This window comes from Ruditapes philippinarum, unplaced genomic scaffold, assembly GCF_026571515.1.
Source record: "Ruditapes philippinarum isolate M1 unplaced genomic scaffold, ASM2657151v2 ctg13405_1_1_1_1, whole genome shotgun sequence".
NCBI classification, from domain to species: Eukaryota; Metazoa; Mollusca; class Bivalvia; order Venerida; family Veneridae; genus Ruditapes; species Ruditapes philippinarum.
Genome location: NW_026856365.1, coordinates 1,721 through 24,797, shown reverse-complemented (window position 1 = coordinate 24,797; position 23,077 = coordinate 1,721). Strand labels below are relative to the sequence as shown.

At 32.4% G+C, this 23,077-nt stretch overlaps 2 protein-coding genes across 4 annotated transcripts; one reads left to right on the top strand and one right to left on the bottom strand.

Annotated features, from left to right (window-relative positions):
* Positions 1–599: 599 nt before the first annotated feature.
* LOC132746299 (protein N-lysine methyltransferase METTL21A-like) lies at positions 600–5,654 on the top strand (the record flags this gene model as incomplete). Of its 3 annotated transcripts, none has more annotated exon segments than XM_060735403.1 (3): positions 600–711; positions 2,041–2,432; positions 3,424–5,654. In XM_060735403.1, coding segments are annotated over 2 exon segments (489 nt in total), but the record flags the coding sequence as incomplete, so codon positions are not given.
* Positions 5,655–10,057: 4,403 nt separating this feature from the next.
* LOC132746297 (tudor and KH domain-containing protein-like) lies at positions 10,058–22,874 on the bottom strand. Its single transcript, XM_060735402.1, has 10 exons — positions 22,734–22,874; positions 21,774–21,907; positions 20,496–20,694; positions 19,247–19,386; positions 16,573–16,714; positions 15,305–15,528; positions 13,622–13,794; positions 12,166–12,230; positions 10,930–11,066; positions 10,058–10,222 (listed from the first exon to the last, which is right to left on the bottom strand). Exons 1-10 carry the CDS (start codon positions 22,831–22,833, stop codon positions 10,166–10,168), a joined length of 1,371 nt encoding a protein of 456 aa, XP_060591385.1. The 5' UTR covers positions 22,834–22,874; the 3' UTR covers positions 10,058–10,165.
* Between the last annotated feature and the right edge of the window lie 203 nt (positions 22,875–23,077).

Genomic DNA, 23,077 nt, shown 5'->3' with positions numbered 1-23,077 from the left:
AATAATCTAAAGACACCCAAGGTATATATGAAATAACGAGTAATACACATCAACACCAAAGCAAGTTTACAATATTTTATTTGGATCATGATTAAATTAGACAAAAGCAGGATAAATCAAATACATGGTTGATGTCAGGATAGAAAAAGGATCCAGTTTGCTGCGAAAGTGAATCTTGGGTCGCTAAAACTCGCAAAGATACAACACTTCCTCGCTAACCGGATAAACTTTCTTGATCCCGACATCAACCGAAGGGCGCATTATTAAAATCGCATTATCTGTCCGTCCCCACTTCATTTGTGTCCGGACTGTAATTTTGACATACATTGAGGGATTTTGAAAATAGCTTGGCACAAATGTCTACCATACAAGACGATGACTGTGTCATGTCCAAGAACCACGTCCCTTCCTCAAAGGTCAAGGTCACATTTTGAAGTTTCACATTATCACAATTAGAGTTAATAGGTACACACATTTGTGTCCGTAATATAACTTTGTCATGCAACAAGTTAGCTAATTTACATAAAACTGTAAATGCTTGAAAGGTCCAATCCAATGCTGTTCTTTAAAAGTAGAACATTTAAACATTATTTTTTAAGGCTGAGGTATTGGCAGAGTATATAGAAGAGAGGGCAGAAATACTGAAGGATAAAAGTGTGATAGAACTGGGTGCCGGGACAGGACTTGTTGGCATGGTTGCTGCTTTGCTAGGTAACAAATAAAGTAATAACTAATAAATGTTATTAAATTAAAAGATGCTACATGTATATAACTAAGAATCTACAAGCAATTTCAGAGTATTTAATTACCCAACATCATTTAAAGAAATTTAAGCTTGTTAAGTGACCACTGACTACACACTGAAAATTCCTAAGTTACCAAAATGAATATTCATTAAGTTTTTAGTTTATACAAATTTATTTAAGTTCAACTGTGTTGGAAGCTATAAGTTAAATCCTTTCCTGGAACCAACCTAAGTACCAAGCAATGAATGTAAAATTTCTTGCTCAAGGAAACAACGGCTTGCCCCTGGCAGGGTTTGAACCAACGCGGTTAGCAATTCTTAGATTACTAGTCTGATGTATGAACCACTCGGCCACGCCACCACTATTTATTAAGTTTAAAGCTATTAGGTAAGAACTATACCTTATCTTAACTCTTTTAAAAATTCACATGTATGATAATTCACATTGTAATTTCTGCTGAATTATTTGTATTGACATTGATAGAATTTTATTGAAAAGACACAGATTAAATAAGTTCAAATAATAGCAATTTTTTCAATCTAGATTATAAATGCTATTGTTTGAACGTATTTAATCTGTGTCCTTTAAATAAAATTATATCAATGTCAATACAAATAATTTAGCAGAAATTACAATGTGAATTATCATACATGTGAACCCTCCCACTTTTAGCGGGAGACTCCCACTTTCTACAACTTATGGAATAGACAAACAGCATTATTTATTGACATTTTCATACTAGGTGTCGAGTGTTATGTGAAATATGCTTGGAGAAAAGACATAAAATATCTCACTTGTAACAGTTTAGCATAAATGAAGCTTACTTTATGTGGATTTGTTAGAAAATAGTGATACATTTATTTTTATTTTAAGACTGTTGGTCATTCTCTTTCTGAATGAAAAACAGAGAACATTACAGTAACTGTTGTAGGAGCTTATAAAAAGTATTGTTTATCACATACCCATGCCGCTTTTGTGACTCCGTAAAAATGGTATTGCAACTCTATGCATATATTTTGATGTGACGTCATTTGTTTTATATAAACATACTGTTAAGATGTGCTATATGTTAGCATAACACTATAGGCACATCATTGAAAAATGATTCCTTTCAAATTTAAACACAATTTTGTATATGTGATAAATAAAATATTCAATTTGTGTAAGTTCATTACTGAATTTATTGAACTTGTTGAATAAAATAATACTATGCTCGCCAGAGGCTCGCATAATATGATTTTATTCAACTTGTTCAATAAATTCAGTCATGCAATATCCATTGTTTTTCTTACAGGAGCTAAGACAACAATTACAGACCGTATAGAGGTGTTGAAGTATTTACAGACAACAGTCGAGACTAATTTACCACCAGATGTATACCAGTCTACACAAGTTTTACCACTAGACTGGTGTAAGGATTTAGACAAGTTCCACACAACCTATGATGTGATCCTCGGTGCTGATATTGTATACATTGAGGAGGTGTTTGAAGATTTGCTCAGAACTCTGATACAGCTTAGTAATAAGGAAACCGTTATTTTCCTGTCTTGTAGAATAAGATATGACCGAGATACTAACTTTATAAAAAGACTGGAAGAACATTTTGTTGTGTTAACATTGCTCTATGATAAAGATAAAGATGTAAATTTGTATAAAGTGACTAAAAGGTAAACATAATGTGACTAGGTAAACATAATGTGACTAGGTAAACATAATGTGACTAAAAGGTAAACATAATGTGACTAAAAGGTAAACATAAAGTGACTAGGTAAACAATATGTGACTAGGTAAACATAATGTGACTAAAAGGTAAACATAATGTGACTAGGTAAACATAATGTGACTAGGTAAACATAATGTGACTAGGTAAACATATTGTGACTAAAAGGTAAACATAAAGTGACTAAAAGGTAAACATAATGTGACTAAAAGGTAAACATAATGTGACTAGGTAAACATAATGTGACTAAAAGGTAAACATAATGTGACTAGGTAAACATAATGTGACTAAAAGGTAAACATAATGTGACTAGGTAAACATAATGTGACTAAAAGGTAAACATAATGTGACTAGGTAAACATAATGTGACTAAAAGGTAAACATAATGTGACTAGGTAAACATAATGTGACTAAAAGGTAAACATAATGTGACTAAAAGGTAAACATAATGTGACTAGGAAAACTTAATGTGACGAAAAGGAAAACATAATGTGACTAGGTAAACATAAAGTGACTAAAAGGTAAACATAATGTGACTAAAAGGTAAACATAAAGTGACTAGGTAAACATAATGTGACTAAAAGGTAAACATAATGTGACTAGGTAAACATAATGTGACTAAAAGGTAAACGTAATGTGACTAAAAGGTAAACATAATGTGACTAGGTAAACATAATGTGACTAAAAGGAAAACATAATGTGACTAGGTAAACATAAAGTGACTAAAAGGTAAACATAATGTGACTAAAAGGTAAACATAAAGTGACTAAAAGGTAAACATAAAGTGACTAAAAGGTAAACATAATGTGACTAGGTAAACATAAAGTGACTAAAAGGTAAACATAATGTGACTAAAAGGAAAACATAATGTGACTAGGTAAACATAAAGTGACTAAAAGGTAAACATGTGACTTAGAAAAAAATAATATGATTAAAAGGTAAACAATATGTGACTAGGTAAACATAATGTCACTAGGTAAACATATTGTGACTAAAAATAAACAATAGGTGAAATTGGAACTTGTCTTGAGGTTAAAAACTTCTTTTTCAAGTTCTGTCTCAAGTATCTGGATTTTCATTGGTCAGTGTACATTCTGTGACAATGTCTGACCAATCAAATAACTGAGATTTTTAAAACCTCCAGTATGGACCTTGCTAGTGTTTACAGTTTTATGTCAATTGGCTAACTTGTTATCCAGTTGCTACAATGTGATACCGTATAAGTGGTTTTTTCTGCGGTGACTTTATTTCTGCGTTTTCTGCGGTCAGTTTCAGCACCGCAGAAATAAAAACCGCAGAATATTTCTCCATTTTTTTTAACGATACGTGTCCTACGTTATGACCTGTTGCCTCTAAAGTAATAACGACTAACGGATTATAACGGTTAGCGGGTCATCGAGTTATAAAAAATTGCTTTCGGCTAAGTATGTAATATGTGCTTGTAAGGATGTACCTATTGTTAATTATGCCAATTTATGAATAAAGATATTTAAACATAGTGTTTGCCTGTACGCTAAAAAGGTTTGTTTACCACTAAATCATTACAACCATTTTAACCCCTATACTGCTAAATAATCGTCGTATACATTAATTATTGTCTTATTTATGATAAACTGCTATCAATTTTATTAAATTAATGATACTACAGGGGTATATTTTTCACACGCCATTTCACGCTGATCAAAAGATGCGTGCTGTCTATTGTTGCACATTATATTTGTTTGCAAGCAAACAATATAATTGTTTGTAATTACTATATAGTTTTGCGGTGACGACAATAAACAAAATTTTAATACGAATGTGTACATGTAAATAAAATAGGTTGAGTAATGTGACTTAGACTTTGATAAGATGAGCCGCAGAATTAAAGTCACGTTTTGTCCAAAGAATGTGCCGCAGAAATAAAAACATGCCAAAATTTGAAAAAAACGTAGAATTTGGAGCCCGCAGAAAAAAACACTTATACGGTAATACATAGTCCCTGGTTTGCCCAAAAGAACACATGGTTATGTTTGTGATACTGTTTGTGAGCAGTTTTTGCCTAGCAATGAATGGAAAAGGTGTGACTAAACATTCCGCTACAAAAAACCTGGAAAGGTCCATTTAAGTTAAGGGCAAACTGAGCTCAAAGTATTTTCACTATATTTGTAACATTATATTATTTTATATATTCAATTTCAGAATCTAGAATAGTGTTTATACAATCATGTGTATAATTTTGATCTTATTAGTTGGATTTTAAGTCACAGCTGAATCATCCATGGTTGCCACTTGCCTCTCACTGCTGTAGGTTCGAGCAGCGCCAGTGTCTTAGGATTCTTCATGATAGAGAGCTATCCAGGTAGCTTATGGAACGTCAGTGGTTCTACTCAGGTGCCTATTTATGTCTGAAATAACGCACAGAGGGGCACCTGATTAGGTCTTCGTTCACCAGTAAAGCTGCAAAGTTGCTATATGACATGAAAAAAAAAAGCCCTAAAAACAGATCATTAAAGTCGTCGGGGATGATTTATAATTATCTCCCCCTGAGATCATACAGCAATGTTACAGGCTTTCATCAGTGGATGACGACGATGACATCAGATATTTCTTTAAGCATACTTCCAAAGGAGAAGTCACCCTGGTACCATAGCGAAGGACTAAAGTTTTTTATGAAGCCAGCTGGGCAGCCTTTATGTTAATATATCATTGTATCTTAATTCTTTACCATACTTAGTGCCTTAAGTTTGATTTATATAGAATTTAATTGTGTTTGTAATTAAGTGAATACAGTCATATTGGCTATGTTACTTGGTCAAGATGAGTGATATTGTACCAAAAGCTGGCTTATTTTACTTTATATTAAAAAGTAGTTGTTAAATACTACATACCAATATATTTTGTTAAATTACTTTTAACTTCGAGTTAAGACAGGTTACAAAGTGTCAACACATTAGTTATTGTAAATCGTGGGTCAGTTTAAGATGCAACATGAACATTTATAGTACCGGGTACTGTGTTTTCTTGTATTGAAATGTGTTGTATTGTATTGGAATGTGTTGTTTTGTATTGAAATGTGTTGTTTTGTATTGAAATTTAATTTTTATTATTCTACATGGAAGTTGGTTGTTTGCTACATACATACTGCATAGTATATTTTATATCAAACATAATTTTTACATATATAATGAAGAATAAAAATGTTTAAAAAAAACAACAAACAGCGTTGTGATTAGTCAGAGTCAAATCATCACCTTAGTGGCTAAGTGCAGTAACAGGTTAATTCCTATTAAATTATATAAGGAGTTAATCCGTTTCTGCACTAAGATGAAGAAATATACATTCAATACTAACTCCTAAGTAAAAAGCATAGAAGCATTCAAACTTGTTTCCAGTGTAAAGTTAACCTTTGAACTTTAGAAATTTGACCTTAAATTATACTCTACAGTTGTAATTAAAATGTCTTGAGATGGTCCCTTTTGAATTTGAGTTTTATCAAATAAAAGAAAGAGTGTTTGAGATTACCCAAATTGTATTTGAGATAGTTATAATAAATTTGTGAAATAATCATTTTTGTCAGCAGTTGCCTCCTAATAACAACCTTGGACCTGAGGTCATATGACAGTTTATAAGGCACAAAACTAATACAGGGCCCTCATTCAGGTGTATGTTGTGACAAAGCATTTAGAGCTTATAAAATGAAGATATAATGTTCAATGTTGATGACATCTTAACTTCAGACTGAAAGGTTCTGAAGTAAAAAGATCTGAATAATTGAAAATTTGAGATGAAAAAGAGAAGCCACTTGATTTATGAAATGTTGCATTGTTCTAGGTCATTCAAAAAAATTTGTAACACCACTTGAAAAAAAATTGTTTTAACAGATTTTTCATTCGACCAATCTCCAAATGTTTTTCGACAAATTGTTGTGTACCGTTCATTTCACTATTATTTGGAAGCAAACACAGATAACATCTCTGATATAAGTGTAATGTAAGTGGAAAACAGTGTTATCTATTTAAATAAAAACAACATGGCTTGGACATTACAATATAATTTCAAGACTATCTAGAAAACTATGGATTGGATATACTGGTAACTAATTATAAAAAAAATAGGTAGCGAGGAAATCATGGAAATTTTCATTTAGACATAAATTTGTAGACATTTCGAAACAATTTAAACAAGAGAACAAGATTTGGACATTATCATGTTTGTATTGGTTACACAGCAATCTGAAAAACCTCAGCTTAGATATACATAGTACCTTTTTTTTTTCTTTTTAAAGCTAAATGCCTCCAGATGATTCAAAATATTTGAATAAAATCAAACTTGAGAAAAATGTACTTTTGACCAGTAAATGGTAATTTACATGGTATGTAAGTGCCATTGATAATGTGTATATTGCTTCCTATTTGGTTACTTCACAATATTACACATTCAAATACATTTTCAAAATTTTCATGAAAATTAGCATGAATCTGGAGGCGTGCTGCTTTAAAGGTCAAGTTAGACATCTTTTGCATGCATATAAAAACAATGAACAAGTGTTTGTATTAAAATTTTAATCAAATTTAATAAACATTTTTTCTTACAACAGATTGTAAGTTATACCAAAATACAGTATCAATAAAATAGAAATAAAATGCCTACTTATTTAAATCATAATGTATTATTAATATATGTCATAATTTGTGCAGGTATTAAATTTTTGATGCTTTCATTTCATAAAAAACATTCAATCTCCCTTGATTTACTCTTTATTATAAAATTATGAGTACAATTTGTTAATTTTATGATGCATTGCAAACATGAAGTACTATTTACATTCTTATTGTCATATAAGGTACATAGATATCTTAGAAGCATACAAAATGTGTATGTTGAGTGGTCCTTAACTTAGAAAATGACACCAAATATAGTATGTCAAATTTCTTTTGTCAAAAAATGGACAAAATACAAGAGGGCGATCATGGCCCTTATATCACTCACCTGATTACCAAGGCTGTGAATTAACTGTTAGCAATGAATGGAAAGCAGAAAAGATGTCATAAACTTAAAACGATATCATAACATTCATTAGGTGCCAGCTAACAAGAATATAACATATGTCTTTTTTTTCTTTGAAAAACAATAAAAACAAAACAAAAACGAGCTAAAAAGGACAGTTTTTGTGACATAATAACATAGTAATAAAATGATGACATTGTGGTTTTTACTAATGGTCATTCATTTAAACTGCATAACTAAGAATTAACAATTATAGGATTAAAGCAGCATGCCTCCAGATGAACCAAAGTATAACAATAAATCAAACTTGTGAAAAATGTTCTTAAATTTTAAGAAAGGTAAAAACATTCAAGATCCAAGTTATATTCTACATGTTATGTGCTGTTTAAGACTGAGTTTTGCAGTATTTTATCACCATATTTCTACTGCAGTAATGACTGTTTTTGCTTATGTTGGCCACTTTTTGTTGTTTTTTCTTGGATTGCAAGTGCCGATTGCAATTTGTAAATTACTTAATTTGTTCACCTAACAATATTTTATTTTTAAATACATTTCTAAAATTTCATGAAAATTAACATGAATCTGGAGGCCTGCTGCTTTAAAGATTATAGACACGCACGAGCGAGCGCACAAGTAGAACCACTAACCTTTAATTGTAATCTGGATAGCTTCCTCACAAAAAAATATGTAGATTAAATAGAAATATGATTATATAAATAAAATTAATATATCAATGCATATTATAACAATTAAAGGGAATGACACAAAAATCGGATTTAATTAAACTAGTGACAAAAAAGATTATTTACAAAAACTAAGAAGTTTCCTTGAACTCTGAACCAGTACTCATTGGATTTCCTACAAAAATTTATGTAGGTTATTAAATGTTTATTTTTTAGTCATTAAAACATACTGATATTGCAGCAGGTTCCTTTAAAAAATAAAAAAAAAGATATTTCATAAATTTCTCGTACAGATCGTTTCTGACTAAACAACAAAAACTGACAATGAGACATTGTAAATCATGAACAAATTTTATGAAAAGATATTTATCAAAAACTGTTTATTTTTGGTATTTTGTTATGGTGTCCAAAAACATACTAATTTGTTAAATACATGATTTATCTTTTGCAGCTTTAGTTCTGTTGGCAATTGATATAATTACAGTGAATAAGTATTTTGTATGGAAGTCAAAATACTACTTTGTTTGATACCTTCATGACACGTACATGTAACTATAATGTTCAGTACTTCATTCCTCAGTTATAAAACATCTAACATGAACTTAATCAACTATTTAAACATATGTTTGATATTTCTAAAGAATAAAAAAATAAATGAATTTCTGAGGCATAATGTGCCTTTAAAAAAATGAAGAAAGTAGCCCTTGAACATAAAGGTAGCAAAATGTAAACAAAGCAGTATTTTAACTTATACGCAAAGTACCATATCACTATAATTATACTAATTGCTAAAGAACAAAAGAAGCAAAAGATATTTCATCTTCATGGCCAATGAGTAACTTTTAAGAAACTGGAAAAAGATACCAAAAATAAAAAAACTTTAGAAATTAAAATAACAGCATTTCCAGGGCTTAATGGTCCTTTAAACATTTGTCAATAAATGTTTCATATTTTACAAATACCTAGTGTTTCTAGTCATATAGATAAACAATAGTAACCTCCCCTTGAAAGAGAGGCAGTTTTGTAATTTTAAATATAACACAAAATAACAACAAAAACAACAAATAATTGGAAATTGATATTATCAACTTTTTGATACATCTAAATGAAATAGTTAAAAAAGACTGGTTTTTTTCACAGCATTTAAATTTTATGAACATGATTTGATTAACTTCAAATGATAAGCTTATGATAAAACAATATAACAGTAAGTGTTAATGCTTGATGTTTGTATCCTGATTTGGATCCTATGTGAAGAGAGGACCCAGTTTTATCAGATAAATGTTTGATTTTGGATTTCATCAGGTCTCTTCTCTATCATGTCTATATCAATTATTCTGCAGTTAAGGCTAGATTAAACCAAATTAAGTCTTGAATATTTGTCTTATTATTTGAGCCACAATTTAACCAAACAAAAACTAGCTGTTATCTGGAACTTAACAAATGTAGGTTTTCCCAGGTAGGTACAATGCACAACCCATCACAATAGATTAGTCAACCTGTTGCACTTATTTTCGAAGCTGTAACTGTAAAAGTTTGTTTGTACCTACGGATTAGCTTGGGGAAAGAAACCCAAATAAATGTACATGTATTCTTAATTTCAGAGTATGTCTAGTGATTACAGGTAGTCAACAGGTTAAAACAACACTCATTGTCTATATACTTTTCTAAGAGCAAAATATCCTCTATAAATCCTCCATATTAATGGCCTCTGGTTGACTGTCTGGTAACATGTTGTAACAGTGATCGAATATTTATGGAGATCAACTTTGACCTACATGTTTTTAACAAGGAACTTTTTTGTGTCCTTTAATAAAATGAGCCGCATCACGACAAAAAACATTATACGTTTGCGACCAGCTTGGATCCAGACCAGCCTGATCAGGATACATGCTGTTTGCTTACATACTCTATAACAAGTAGAGAAACTGATAGCGAACAGCATGGCTCCTGATCAGACTGCGCGGATGCATGCTGGTAGCAAACCCACTATGTTGGTTTTGTCATGGCGCGGCTCAAATGATGATTCAGGAATCAGTCACTGCATATCCACATCTTATCATCTCATCATTTATATTGATATCCTGGAAAGAAAGAAAAAAACACATCAAAACTTGAAATTACAGTCAAACCAAGAGTTACATGTCAATCTAAAAAATCTCAGTAAAGATTGCATAGATAAATTGCAAAATATTACAAATACCAACTTGAGTGATAAATAATTTTCAAAATTTAAAAGCGCTGTAAATTATTGATCCCAAAAGACCAGAAAAATATAACAACAATGAAGTGAAGCATGGGTCAACTGTTTACAACTGCCACACAGCACTTGACGTATAAAGATCTGGAGAAAGGGTGAAGCCATTCTTAAATATTCATAAAAATTAGCTTCAAATACGGAGCTAAGCCACTTAACAGACATTAAAGGAACTCCACTGAGGTTTATAAGATTTTATTTTTTCACATAGAGAAACATGAGCACTTTAAACAGAAATATAAAGAAAGTATAACTAAGAAATACACAAGAAATACATTGAAAATCATATGTTTGTGCTATTCTCAGTCCGATTTGAGTGAAAAGCATTTAAACGCTTTTCAATTTTAAGTCATTTTTCACTATTATAATAATTATTCTGGAAAAACAGAGCGAGCTAATGATCTAAAATTTTGCAAGTAAGTTATTAGTATAAATCTACATCAAATGGAGTAATAATCTCAAAAAATTATTTCCAGTCCCGTCATGTCAAAAAATCTCAGTGGAGTCCCTTTAAGAGCAAAACAAAATATATACCGTATTTCCATTGGTATCAATCAGTGTTAAATGAGGAATGGAGCCTGTATAACACTCAGCTTTGGCAATCAATCTCTTCCATTTAGCACAATATGTTAATTCCTCAAACTTGTTAAAAGCCTCTTCTGTCCATTCTCCTATATAAAACACTAATAATTTTACAAAACTATATACCATATACTAAAATAATGCTTTATAAATATGCATGTACAAATAAACAAACTATGGACAACTAAATCTATGTTTTATTTTTAGTAAGCCTGTTGTGACAGCAGTTTATAGCAAATATCTTAACAAAAATGTTTACGCTTAATCCCACAAGACATTTTCCTCAAGGCTACTAATTGTATCTTTGCCACTTAGCCCCTCTCAATAAGGTGATGCTACATGCCAAATATATTGGCTGTAGGCATTGTAGTTTCTAAAAGTCTTTAAATATATTTTTAATACATGTAATATACAAGTGTAAATAAATTAAGTCATCCCCAATTTGCAGCCAATTTTGACACAAGGAACAATGGTATGTAACATATGTAAACAGCCACTTGACAATTCTACAAGCCAAATATCTAAGCTCTAGGCATTGCATTTTCATTAAAGAAAGTTAAATGTATTTTCTTATATAAAGTTGTGTTAGCTAAGTGACCCTAGGGTGGGGTCATTTATGACCCTAGGGATATGATTTATGTTTCTTTTATAGAGGACCACATGGTGATGCTACATGCAAAATATCTAAGCTCTGGGCATTGTAGTTTATGAGAAGAAGAGTTTTTTTAGATATCATTCTAATAAGTCTATTTTTAGCCCAATTGACCTACTTATGATTCAGATTGGAAACATTTATATAACTATAAAGAGGACCACCTCAGGAGCACTCCTGCAAAGTTTGTTCAAAATGCATCTAGTGGTTTAGGAGAAGATATACTTTAAAGAAATTGTGGACAACAAACGGAGGACCACAAATGACGGACACACAGCCACCACCAAAGCTTTTTGTTTTCAGATGAACCACACACATTCATTACATTTTAAAATGAATTCCTGTTATTCTTACAAAAAAAAACTCTCAGGCAAATACACTATAATTATACATTTCAAAAAAAAATATATCCAGTATACAATAGTCAAAATATCAAAAATTATACATAGATTATTGAGTTTTAAATAAAATAAAATTTGATGTAATCAACCACTTCACATCACGAGTCTGGCTGTAACAACCAAATTGAGACCTACCATTAGGTTTGACACCTGCTAACCTGCATTCAATGGCCTGGAATGGTAAGGTCAAATACTCTGGACTGAAAAACCAAAGGTAAAAATAATTAAATTATTTCTCAGCTTTATTGATGGGGAAACTAAGATTTAAAACTAAAAACTTAATGCATACAGTGTGGCCGTATATAGCAAATGACTATATTTAAACAGCATTTTGGTTGAGACAAACTTTAAATATATTTGTTTCTTTAAATTAGGTTAGAAATCATTGAGATCTTTTTACCCATAACTTTATGAATTTGCCCTGCTTTAAAAGTGACTTTATGGTCATTTTTTCATTGTCAAATTGAGCTAAATTGACTATATACTGTTATAATGGTGATTGACCAACAGTTGATATTGCATAAATGTTATGGATAAAGTATAAATCTGCTTAAAATATATAAAAAGACTGCCCCACTCTTTTTATAAATTGAATGTCGCAAGTAACTTCTGATGGATATTTATAGAAATTTCCTTATGATGGATATTTATAGTTTGTTTTGTTTGTTTGTTTCATTTTACGCCTTTTCCCAACAGTATTTCAGTCATATAGGCAGGTAGTTTCCTAACCATCGTTTCTGGAGAGTTACACCAGAAATAGACTAACTTCCTCCGCTCTAAACTACCAAAACATCTCCCCATGTTCGAACCCACGCCAGAGAGGTAACTGGATTAAGAGTCATCGACTCTAACCCCTCGACCACAGAGGCGGTAGTATATTAATAGAAATTTCCTTAGGCCACATGAGTTTTTTTATATCATTCATGCCAATTAAATCATAAAATAAAAAGGAATCAATACAAAATGTAAACATATTTTGACAATCACCAGTTCACTAAGTACATAACTTTTGGATATGGGCATAATGTCACTTTAAATTTGGGAACATTTTAACGTTACCAAAATACACAACATCAGCTTCCAACAGTAACAGAGCCTGGAAAGTCTTCATGAAATTTCATAGCCTGGTCTGGTTAAATTATACTGGTGACAAAGACTTATCACTTTTTGTGGGGGTTTCCAGCACATTTTAAAGGAACTCCACTGAGGTCTAATAATCTAAAATTGCAATATTTGAAATTCTTTCACTATTTAAACAATACACTTTAAATGAAAAACTATGCAATAGATAATATGTATATGTACTCGGTACTAAATTGATAATCAATTTTTTATGCAGGTTTTGGGCCGATCTGTGTGACACGCGTTGTAACACTTTTCATTTTGGGGTCAAGTAGCACAATAAAATTGATTATCCCTGGGAAGCAAAGTGAGAAAATGATCTGAAATTTTGCACACAAGAGTTATTAGTCCAGACATACATAGAGCTATACAAAAAACCTTGAAAAAATATTTTTGGTCCCTTCATGTCAAAAAAAAAACCCTCCGTGGAGTCCCTTTAAGAGTTAAAAAAAAAAATACATAAAATCACCATAACGACTTCACTAGGGAGGAATCCATATAGGCACTGTCTCCATAATCTACGTAGAATAAATCCAGCTCATATTCTTTTATGTCCATCACTTTAGCTCTGTACCAGGTCCGGTCATTTTCAAACGGCGCTGCAACAATATCTCCCTTCACAATTGATGGCAACAGTTGTTTCTGAAAGAATTATATTAAGTCATTTTCTTCTTTAAAGCAGCATATCTCCAGACTCATGCTAATTTTCATGAAAATTTTGAAAACGTATTAAAAAGTAAAATATTTTCAAGTGAACAAAGAAAGTAATTAATTTTAGAAATTGCATCCAGATAAATTACCAAAAAAAAAAGTAATAAACAGATAAAAAATATGCAAAAAAAAGCCCTTAATGTGTTATTCATACAGTAGAAATATGGTGATGAATACCAGAACTGCAGACTCAGACATAAATCGCTTATAATATTGATATAAATTATTACTTTTAATAAATATTTTTACATGTAAATTATTACTTTAATAATATTTGAACTTGTGGTCCAACCCTTTTTCTTTCAAAATGTATTTATATATTTTTCTTTCTATATATTTGCATTGTACATGTTGTAAAAAATTGAAAGGAATAAAATATGTTTAAACTAAATTACTTTAATATTTTCACTTTTCTTAAAATCTTGATCATTTTTCTCAAGTTTGATTTTCTTGAAATATTTTGACTCTTCTGGAGGCGTGCAGCTTTAAACAAATCAGGCCTGGAAGTTATGAAACTTTTTTTCCGAGTTCTGTCTCAAATCTCAGGATTTTCATTGGTCAGTGTACATTTTGTGGCAGTTTCTGACCAATCAAAATACTTGAAGTCTGAGTTAGAGGTTAGAGAATTACTTTATAACCTTGGGACCTAGTCGCCCGGCAGTTTTCCAGAGAAAATTCTTACGTTAGATGAGCAAGACAATCTGTTTATTTGTAAGTTTAAACAACGTGTTATTCTTGTAACTGTAATAACTGTAACAGCATTGGACACACTGCAGAATTTAAGTTATAGATAAAATACATTCTTGTATATCAGACAGGATTATCTACCGTTTACACCGGTCCTAGAAAACTCTATCGTACACCTCACATGTAAGACAAGTTGCATGCTTTAAATGACGTCATTGTCTTTTTATAAATTAATTGCATTCTTAGGAAGACTTCATTTTAACCGATATGAATGAAGTTGTAAGTTCATACGCTACTAAAAGAAAAATGTGTGTAATGAGAATATCAGTTTTCATAATTTCTGTTCCGAAAATAATTGACATGTAATATGAAAAAGAACCAAACACCGACTGTCAGTGCAGACAGGAACATCTAGCTCTTGGGTAGATCCCCATTACCGCTGTAAACTGTTACCCTCGAGCTAGATACCGGTAATCCAGTCTGTACTGGCAGTTGGTGTAAGATTCTTATATAATTACATTTATATATTAATTAGGATATCTTGTTCTAGGTAGACATTATCATAATACATTGATTTGAAATAGTAAAAAAAAATTTCCCGTTCTTTTGTATGTTTGTTTATTTTCATTCTTTAACTAAAATCATTTAAACACTCGAATTATTTATACAGAAATCACTTGCATTCAGTAATAAAAGTCAATCAAAGAACACACTTTCAGTCATAAATTCACAACATAAAAAAAAATGATCGAACCTGTCCTTCACTATTGTAGAATCGAGTCATGGTATCTGACAGCTTATCTAACTCTAAAGCCATCGCACCTATAACCTGTACCCAGAAATGACCAGGTGTTGCTATGGCAGATACATACACCTCCACAAAATCTCTCCCCTTTGGAAACCCTGTGTATGTGTACACGTCTTTACACTCAATAGTCTCAGTATTGTAACTTTCACAATTATCAGTGTGTACTGGGTCTGAAAAATATAATATGAACTGTGTGTACTGGGTCTGAAAAATATAATATGAACTGGATCATTAAAGCTGCACGCCTCCAGATGAGCCAAAATATTTCAAGAAATTCAATCTTGAGGAAAATGTATTAAGATCTTAATAAAAGTAAAAGGATTCAATATTTAATTACATCTTACATGTTATATGCGATTAATGGCTGATATTGCAGTATCAATCACTATAATTCTACTGCGAATAAATAACGCAGTAAGAGGTATTTATGTATATATTGACCTCTTTTTGGTAATTTACGTGGATTGTAAGTGCCATTTGCAATGTTTAAATTACTTTCTTTGTTCACTTAACAATATTTTACTTTTAAATACATTTTCAAAATTTTCAGGAAAATAAGCATGAATCTGGAGGCATGCTGCTTTAATACTAATTTAACAATAAACTATGTACATCTTTAGGGGAGATATTTTTATTGCAGAAATTTATTGAAATCAAGTAAATTCTTACTGAATATATCTTATTTGAATACAAGAATGCACAAACTATGTTTGACAAGCTGCATTCCCTATTAATGGCCGAGTTGATCCGGTGGAACACAAATATTATTAACAGGCCAAAATGCATTTTTTATTCAAGGGCCATTTCTCAGCCAAAATTTTTTCAACCGGAAAACCCATTAAAAATACTCTGTAGCAGGCTTCATAAAAAACTGTCTGTCTAGTCAAAGTGCACAAATGTGCAGAATGGTTATTCTCCATACAAGTATAATGGCAACTACATTGAATTAGACGAGTACATGTGTTATAAACTGACCTGGCTCTAAAGTGTGGCAAAAATCTGTCATTATCTACATAGCTGGTTAAAAAGTTAAAAACAATTACACAAAATTTATTGCAGAAAAAGCCTCCATAGTCCTGCAGCTTGCAACATACTTTATACATTGCCATCATTGCCTCATTTTCATTTTTTCCAATTAAAATACTTCATACATTGCCTTCATTGCCTTGTTTTCATTATTTCCTATGAATATTAGAGGAACAAAGTTTATTTACCTTTACTGTTTGCAGAATGTGTCATTCTGTCATTTGATTGGTTGTTTTTAAAATCTTTCTGTCTAGTTTCTCTGTTGGCAGCAGACACAGCTGATCTTGCTCTAAACTCTTCTTCCTCATCAAGCTTCTCTTGAATCAGACTCTGAGAGCAAAAAGTAACAAGAGCTGTCGGTAGGACAGCAACGCTCGACTATTCTTAGTGCTTGATAGTAAAAAAATTGCTTGATACAGTTACCTCCTCCTGTTTACAGGTTGGGGTCATGATGGTGAACAAGTGTGCAAAGTTTCAAAGCCATATGTCAATGGACTTTGAAAATATTTGAACTATTACAAAAAAATTAACGTAAATTCTAAGTCGAAAAAGGGGCATAATTCTGTCAAAATGCTTGATAGAGTTACCTCCTCCTGTCTACAGGTTGGGGTCATGATGGTGAACAAGTGTGCAAAGTTTCAAAGCCATATGTCAATGGACTTTGAAAATATTTGAACTATTACAAAAACTTTAACGTAAATTCTAAGTCGAAAAAGGGGCATAATTCTGTCAAAATGCTTGATAGAGTTACCTCCTCCTGTCTACAGGTTGGGTTCATGATGGTGAACAAGTGTGCAAAGTTTCAAAGCCATATGTCAATGGACTTTGAAAATATTTGAACTATTACAAAAACTTTAACGTAAATTCTAAGTCGAAAAAGGGGCATAATTCTGTCAAAATGCTTGATAGAGTTACCTCCTCCTGTCTACAGGTTGGGGTCATGATGGTGAACAAGTGTGCAAAGTTTCAAAGCCATATGTCAATGGACTTTGAAAATATTTGAACTATTACAAAAACTTTAACATAAGTGGTTACGCCAACGCCGACGCTCGGGTGACTGCAATAGCTCTACTTATTCTTATCGAATAGTCGAGCTAAAAATGAGCTGTGTCACGACAAAACCAACATAATGGCTTTGCGACCAGCATGGATCCAGACCAGCCTGCGCATCCCTGCAGTCTGATCAGGATCCATGCTGTTCGCTTACCAACCCTTTTACAAGTTGAGAAACTGATAGCGAACAGCATGGATCCTGATCAGACTGTGCGGACGCGCAGGCTGGTCTGGATCCATGCTGGTCGCAAACCCATTATGTTGGTTTTGTCATGACACGGCTCAAATTATGTTGACTTAAAAGATATTCGTATTTCATTTTTATAGCTAAAGATGAAGATTGCATGTATGTATTCTAGGCTTAATGAGGGCTTTCCACCCTTTCAGGCACTGACAGTACAGACCCCGGACATGTCACCATTCATGTCCTTAAATGTTTTTATCAACCAAAAGGTGGCCTATAAATTTTGAATTCAGTAATTCACTAAATGACACTCAATATGTTACTATATGCAAGCCGATTTTTGTGATGATACTATTTTAATGCACAGGAGGCTAATGAGATCACTATATGCATCATGAAGAAAAATATATGGCCATATCTTTCGGATGAGGATGACTGACTGATAAGATTATGCAACTCGGACTGATACCTGACATGTTTCCTCATGCACGACCGACATGCACAAGCATTCTTTCCGGTTTTTACAGGTGCATTTGGAATGAAATTATAGCCAAATATTGGTTTCTTTTTCAACTTTTGTATAATACTAACAATGAGTATATCCCAAACTGGTGAAATATAAAATACAATATAGCACGTAGTAAGATTCTGCAAATGATATAGATATCTGCGCAGTCTGATCGGGATCCATGCTGTTCGCTATCAGTTTCTCTACTTGCTATAGGGTTTGTAAGCGAACAGCATGGATCCTGATCAGACTGCGCAGATGTGCAGGCTGGTCTGGATCCATGCTGGCCGCAAACGCACTATGTTGGTTTTGTCATGACGCGGCTCATATTATATGAAAACATATATTTTGACATGATGTATCTTGCATTAAACAAACATAGTAAACACAGGGTGGTATTAACTGAAAAATGATTTTTCTTTAGGTTTTTGATAAATAGAATATTATATTTGAGTAGGTTATTTAATAAATTTATTGAAATTGTTGAATAAATCAATATTGTGCTTGCTAGAGGCTCCCATAACATAATTTTATTCAACTTGTTCAATAAATTCAGTATTGAATCCGCACTCATTCAATAAAGAATCAACATCCTTTATATAATACTCATCAGCTATATTTAGTGCATTTTCTAGGTTTGATTGTGATTTTGCGTGTATGTGTCCCACACTTTGTGAAAAGTTACAAACATTTTTCTATCAATATGTCCCCATTATAGACCAATCCACTTTAAATGCAATTTCAAATGATTATATACAGAGCTTAACATAAAACCTTAAAGCAGCATGCCTCAAAATTTTTATGCTTTTTTTCATGAAAATTTTGAAAATGTATTTGGGTGTGTTATATTGTGAAGTAACCAGTAGAAATACGATACTTATAGTTGTAAATACTGAAAAATCAGTCATTAATCGCACATAATATGCAACATATTCCTTGAATCTTGAAACTTTTTATTTTTCCTTACATCTTAATATATTTTTCTCAAGTTTGATTTTATTGAAATATTTTTACTCATATGGAAGCATGTAGCTTAAAAACAAAATCTAAATTACCTTTCCAACCTTGACAACAACAACAACAACAACAACAATAAAATCCTAATAAAGTATTTTACCTTAGCAACAATGATCTGGTCTTGTGAGCCAACGATGGTGATAATTTGAGGTTTGTCATGAGAACCACTCCTTGTTTTATCTATAAGAATTTTGGTCTGTGATGCTCGTGACATGTGGCGAATGCTTTCACCTCCTCTACCTAAAAACGCATGATTTTTTTTTTTTAAATAATATTAAATATAAAGATGTCTGACATATTATATGGCTCAGTACAAATAGCTGTCAGCTTATATAACCAGAGTCGCTAGGTATGGGTTATATTGTAAACAATCATTTACACATGGTTATATAACATGGCAGCATAGTCCAAGCAATGTACAATTTCATACTTTTAAATGATTATATTCATTTTCTTATTGCATTTTTCAATTACTCTACTTTTCTATGTTGTATAACTTGTATACATTAAGTTTTCTTTCTTTGTTTATATAAATCTTCTGTTTGTAACTGTATATATGTACATTTTGATAGAGGCTCATAGGGAAGACTTGGCTTGCCTACCTATGTTGCCTCTTTAAATAAAGTCTTTATTATTATCATTATTATCATTATTAATACAGGAACCTTTGTCTGGTTTTCAGGCTGATTTAAACATACTTTATGTCATATCTCAGCAATCACTCCATCAACCTGGCTTTCCTGGGTAAATTACACTCCACCAACCTGGCTATCCTAGGTAAATTACACTCCACCAACCTGGCTATCCTAAGTAACTAACCACTTAAACCAATTCCTCTGTAAGTTAGCGACTACTTCACCTACATTATTTCTGTAGAGAGTTTGTTTGTTTGTCTGCTTCATTTTACGCCTAATCTCAACAGTATTTCAGTCATATGAGCGGGTAGTTTCCTAACCATCGTTCCTGGAGAGTTACACCAGTACTAGACTACCCTCCTCCGTGCTAAACTACCAAAGCATCTCCCGGGGATCAAACCCAAGCCAGAGAGGTAACTGGATTAGAAGTCATCAACTCTAACCCCTCGACTAGAGTCAGATAGTGAAGTTCCCACTAAATACCCTCACTCAAGATGGACACATTCCCCATATTTGCCACCAAAACAAAACCCATTACCAAGCTTATCAGAAAATAGTTACCAATAATTCTTCCAAGAGCGTATTTGTGCACTTCCATTCGAACTGTACTTTTCCAAGCTTATCAGAAAATACTTACCAATAATTCTTCCGAGAGCATATTTGGGCACTTCCATTTCTGACTGTACTTTTCCAAGCTTATCAGAAAATACTTACCAATAATTCTTCCGAGAGCATATTTGGGCACTTCCATTTCGGACTGTACCATTACAGGCATATTGGCCAGGATGTGACGTATTCGGCACTCGGCAGATTGAGCCGATTCTGGTGTGCCCCGGATGATGACAGTTCTGTCTCCATCTTCAAACTTTGAATCTTCTTTGAAATTCACTCTAGCCCCTGTTTGCTCTTGAATCTTTGTTAAAATATATATATATATATACATGTATACTGTAAAATTCCTATTAAACGCCCCCCGGGTGCTGACCATTTTCCAAAAGAGGGGCTATTATTACAACACATTTTTTCCTTAAATATATTTAGCATTAGCAAGTGTTGGTAATAACATTAAAAAGTGTTAAGGTTTTAAAGTTTACTATGATTTTTGTGTCTACTGTAAAATTAAAATGGATTCTGAAGGATTTGAATAAAATTATCAATTTACAGTCATGAGTTCAGCACTGGTGAGTAGATTTTTTCCATATCAAAAAGCCTGGGGGGCCTAATTAGAGAAGGGGCATTTATTAGAAATTTTACGGTATTAACAAATTAAATATCTATACAGTGAATTCACTACATTTTGTGGGCATGAAATTTTGTGGATTGTGACAAAGAACATGATTGTGGGGGGTATTTTTAAATTCATGGACTGTCTATTTTTCCAAGAGGCAAAATGTAAAAAATGTGATGCGAAATAATCTTACAGCAGACGAAATGAAATTTCGTTAGATTCTAAATTTGTGGACTGACTTAAATTTGTGGACTGACTGACTAACAATTCCACAAACAAGAGGGCCATAATGGCCCTTATATCACTCACTAAGGCACTCAGTAATGGAACATATTGCTAACTATGAGTGTAAAGCAGATAAAACTGACATCATACTGATCATATCAGCATCTGAAGTCATGCAAATGTAAAGACAGTTGTTTTTTTCCCATATTCAGGCTGTGTCACCAAGATGAACCATATTCAAAGCTGAACTAGAAATCAATATAACGATTACCAGGATATTACGGTTGGAAATGTTGCCTCGGAAGGTCCATAATTTTTGCTGTGTGACCTAGTTTTTGACAATGAAAAAAAACAACTTTTATTCTGCTTGTAACTGCAAACATGACTTTCACTCTACTTGCATGTTGGTTTTTAAGATACACCGACAATGTAGTCGGTAAAGGAAATGACAACTTCCCAGCTTTACTGGTGGAGGATGACCTCAGTTAAAATCAATTAAAATGTGGAAATGACAATGTATTATCTCTTTGATGTACTACCTCTTTAATTGTAGCACCTTGTCGACCAATCACTGCTCCGACAGCTTTACGGGGAACCTGTAGCTCTATTACAGTTTGTCGTGACGTTGCTGTTGCCACCGAAGATTTCCCACTAGCTACTTCATCGTATTCATCTACAAAGGAAACATGATCAAATTTTATCTATTTTCATTACATTATAATTTATATACATGGAAATTCCTGCCAAGATTTATTAAAGTGGACCAACTACTTCTAAGTTATGAATCCAGACACTCTGACATGCGCAAGGATTGACATTTACTATGACTGACATTCACAACCACAGGCATTTCAATATCCCTGTTTCCAATTTTATGAGCACGGGATGACAAAAAAATATGCTTAAAAGTTGTAACCGGTAAAAATCTTCTGCAATTCCATCAATTTGTATAAGCTGTCAATGAAATGTATCATAATAATTTATCCACATTAAATTTTTTCTTACCATATGTAAAGGATCACTGTTAACATAACTTATTTTTATATCTTCTCTTTCAAAAATCTCATATCATGATAACACTAATTGCTGGCACTTTTATCAAGGGATATAATTTTATTTAACTCTCTCTATTGTACAAGAGTGAGACTAAAAACGTGTTGGAGCACCAAACTAAATACTGTATTCTGGTTTATACTGGACAAGGCACTTGAATGATTAAATGCTAAAAAAATCTCGACTTTTCACCCGCCGAAACCCACATTTTAAAACGTCTAATTCATATCTTCACACTGACTTATATATGATAATGAATGAAAAATGTAAGAATCATTGAAAAAAGCGATATTATTCTACTTTGTGATCATGATTTATGCAAGCATCTAGAGGTCCTGCTTCAACACTGTTGTGAGTTAATTCTATATTACAAACCTTCTGATGAACTTTTCAGCAGGTAATACAGTAGACCAAGTGTTGTAGGAAGTTAATTCTATATTACAAACCTTCTGATGAACTTTTCAGCAGGTAATACAGTAGACCAAGTGTTGTAGGAATACCTATACCTAGTATCACCAACTTCCCTTGCTGAGATATCTCAAACATTGTCCATACATTACAAGTAACTGCAAAACAAAAAGAACAAGCGGTCAAAGTCTAATAATTTCAACTCCTGTTTAGTTTATATGAATTTATTATAATTTGATTGTGTTGGAAGCTATAAGCTTATTGAAACACTCTCTAAATCTGTTCCTAGAACCAACAAGATCTAAGCAATGAGTGTAAAAGTTTTTTTTGGCTCACAGACACAACTGCTTGTACCTGACTAGGTAAGAACCCACGGGAGGAG

Excerpts from the sequence above, each read along its gene's own strand:
- LOC132746297 (XM_060735402.1), bottom strand. The coding sequence starts at position 22,833 with ATGTTTGAGATATCTCAGCAAGGGAAGTTGGTGATACTAGGTATAGGT. Across the intron at positions 21,908-22,733 it reads GCTGAAAAGTTCATCAGAAG|ATGAATACGATGAAGTAGCT; the intron begins GTTTGTAATATA and ends TTTCCTTTGTAG. Across the intron at positions 12,231-13,621 it reads TCCCTAGTGAAGTCGTTATG|TCCAGAGTATTTGACCTTAC; the intron begins GTGATTTTATGT and ends TTGGTTTTTCAG.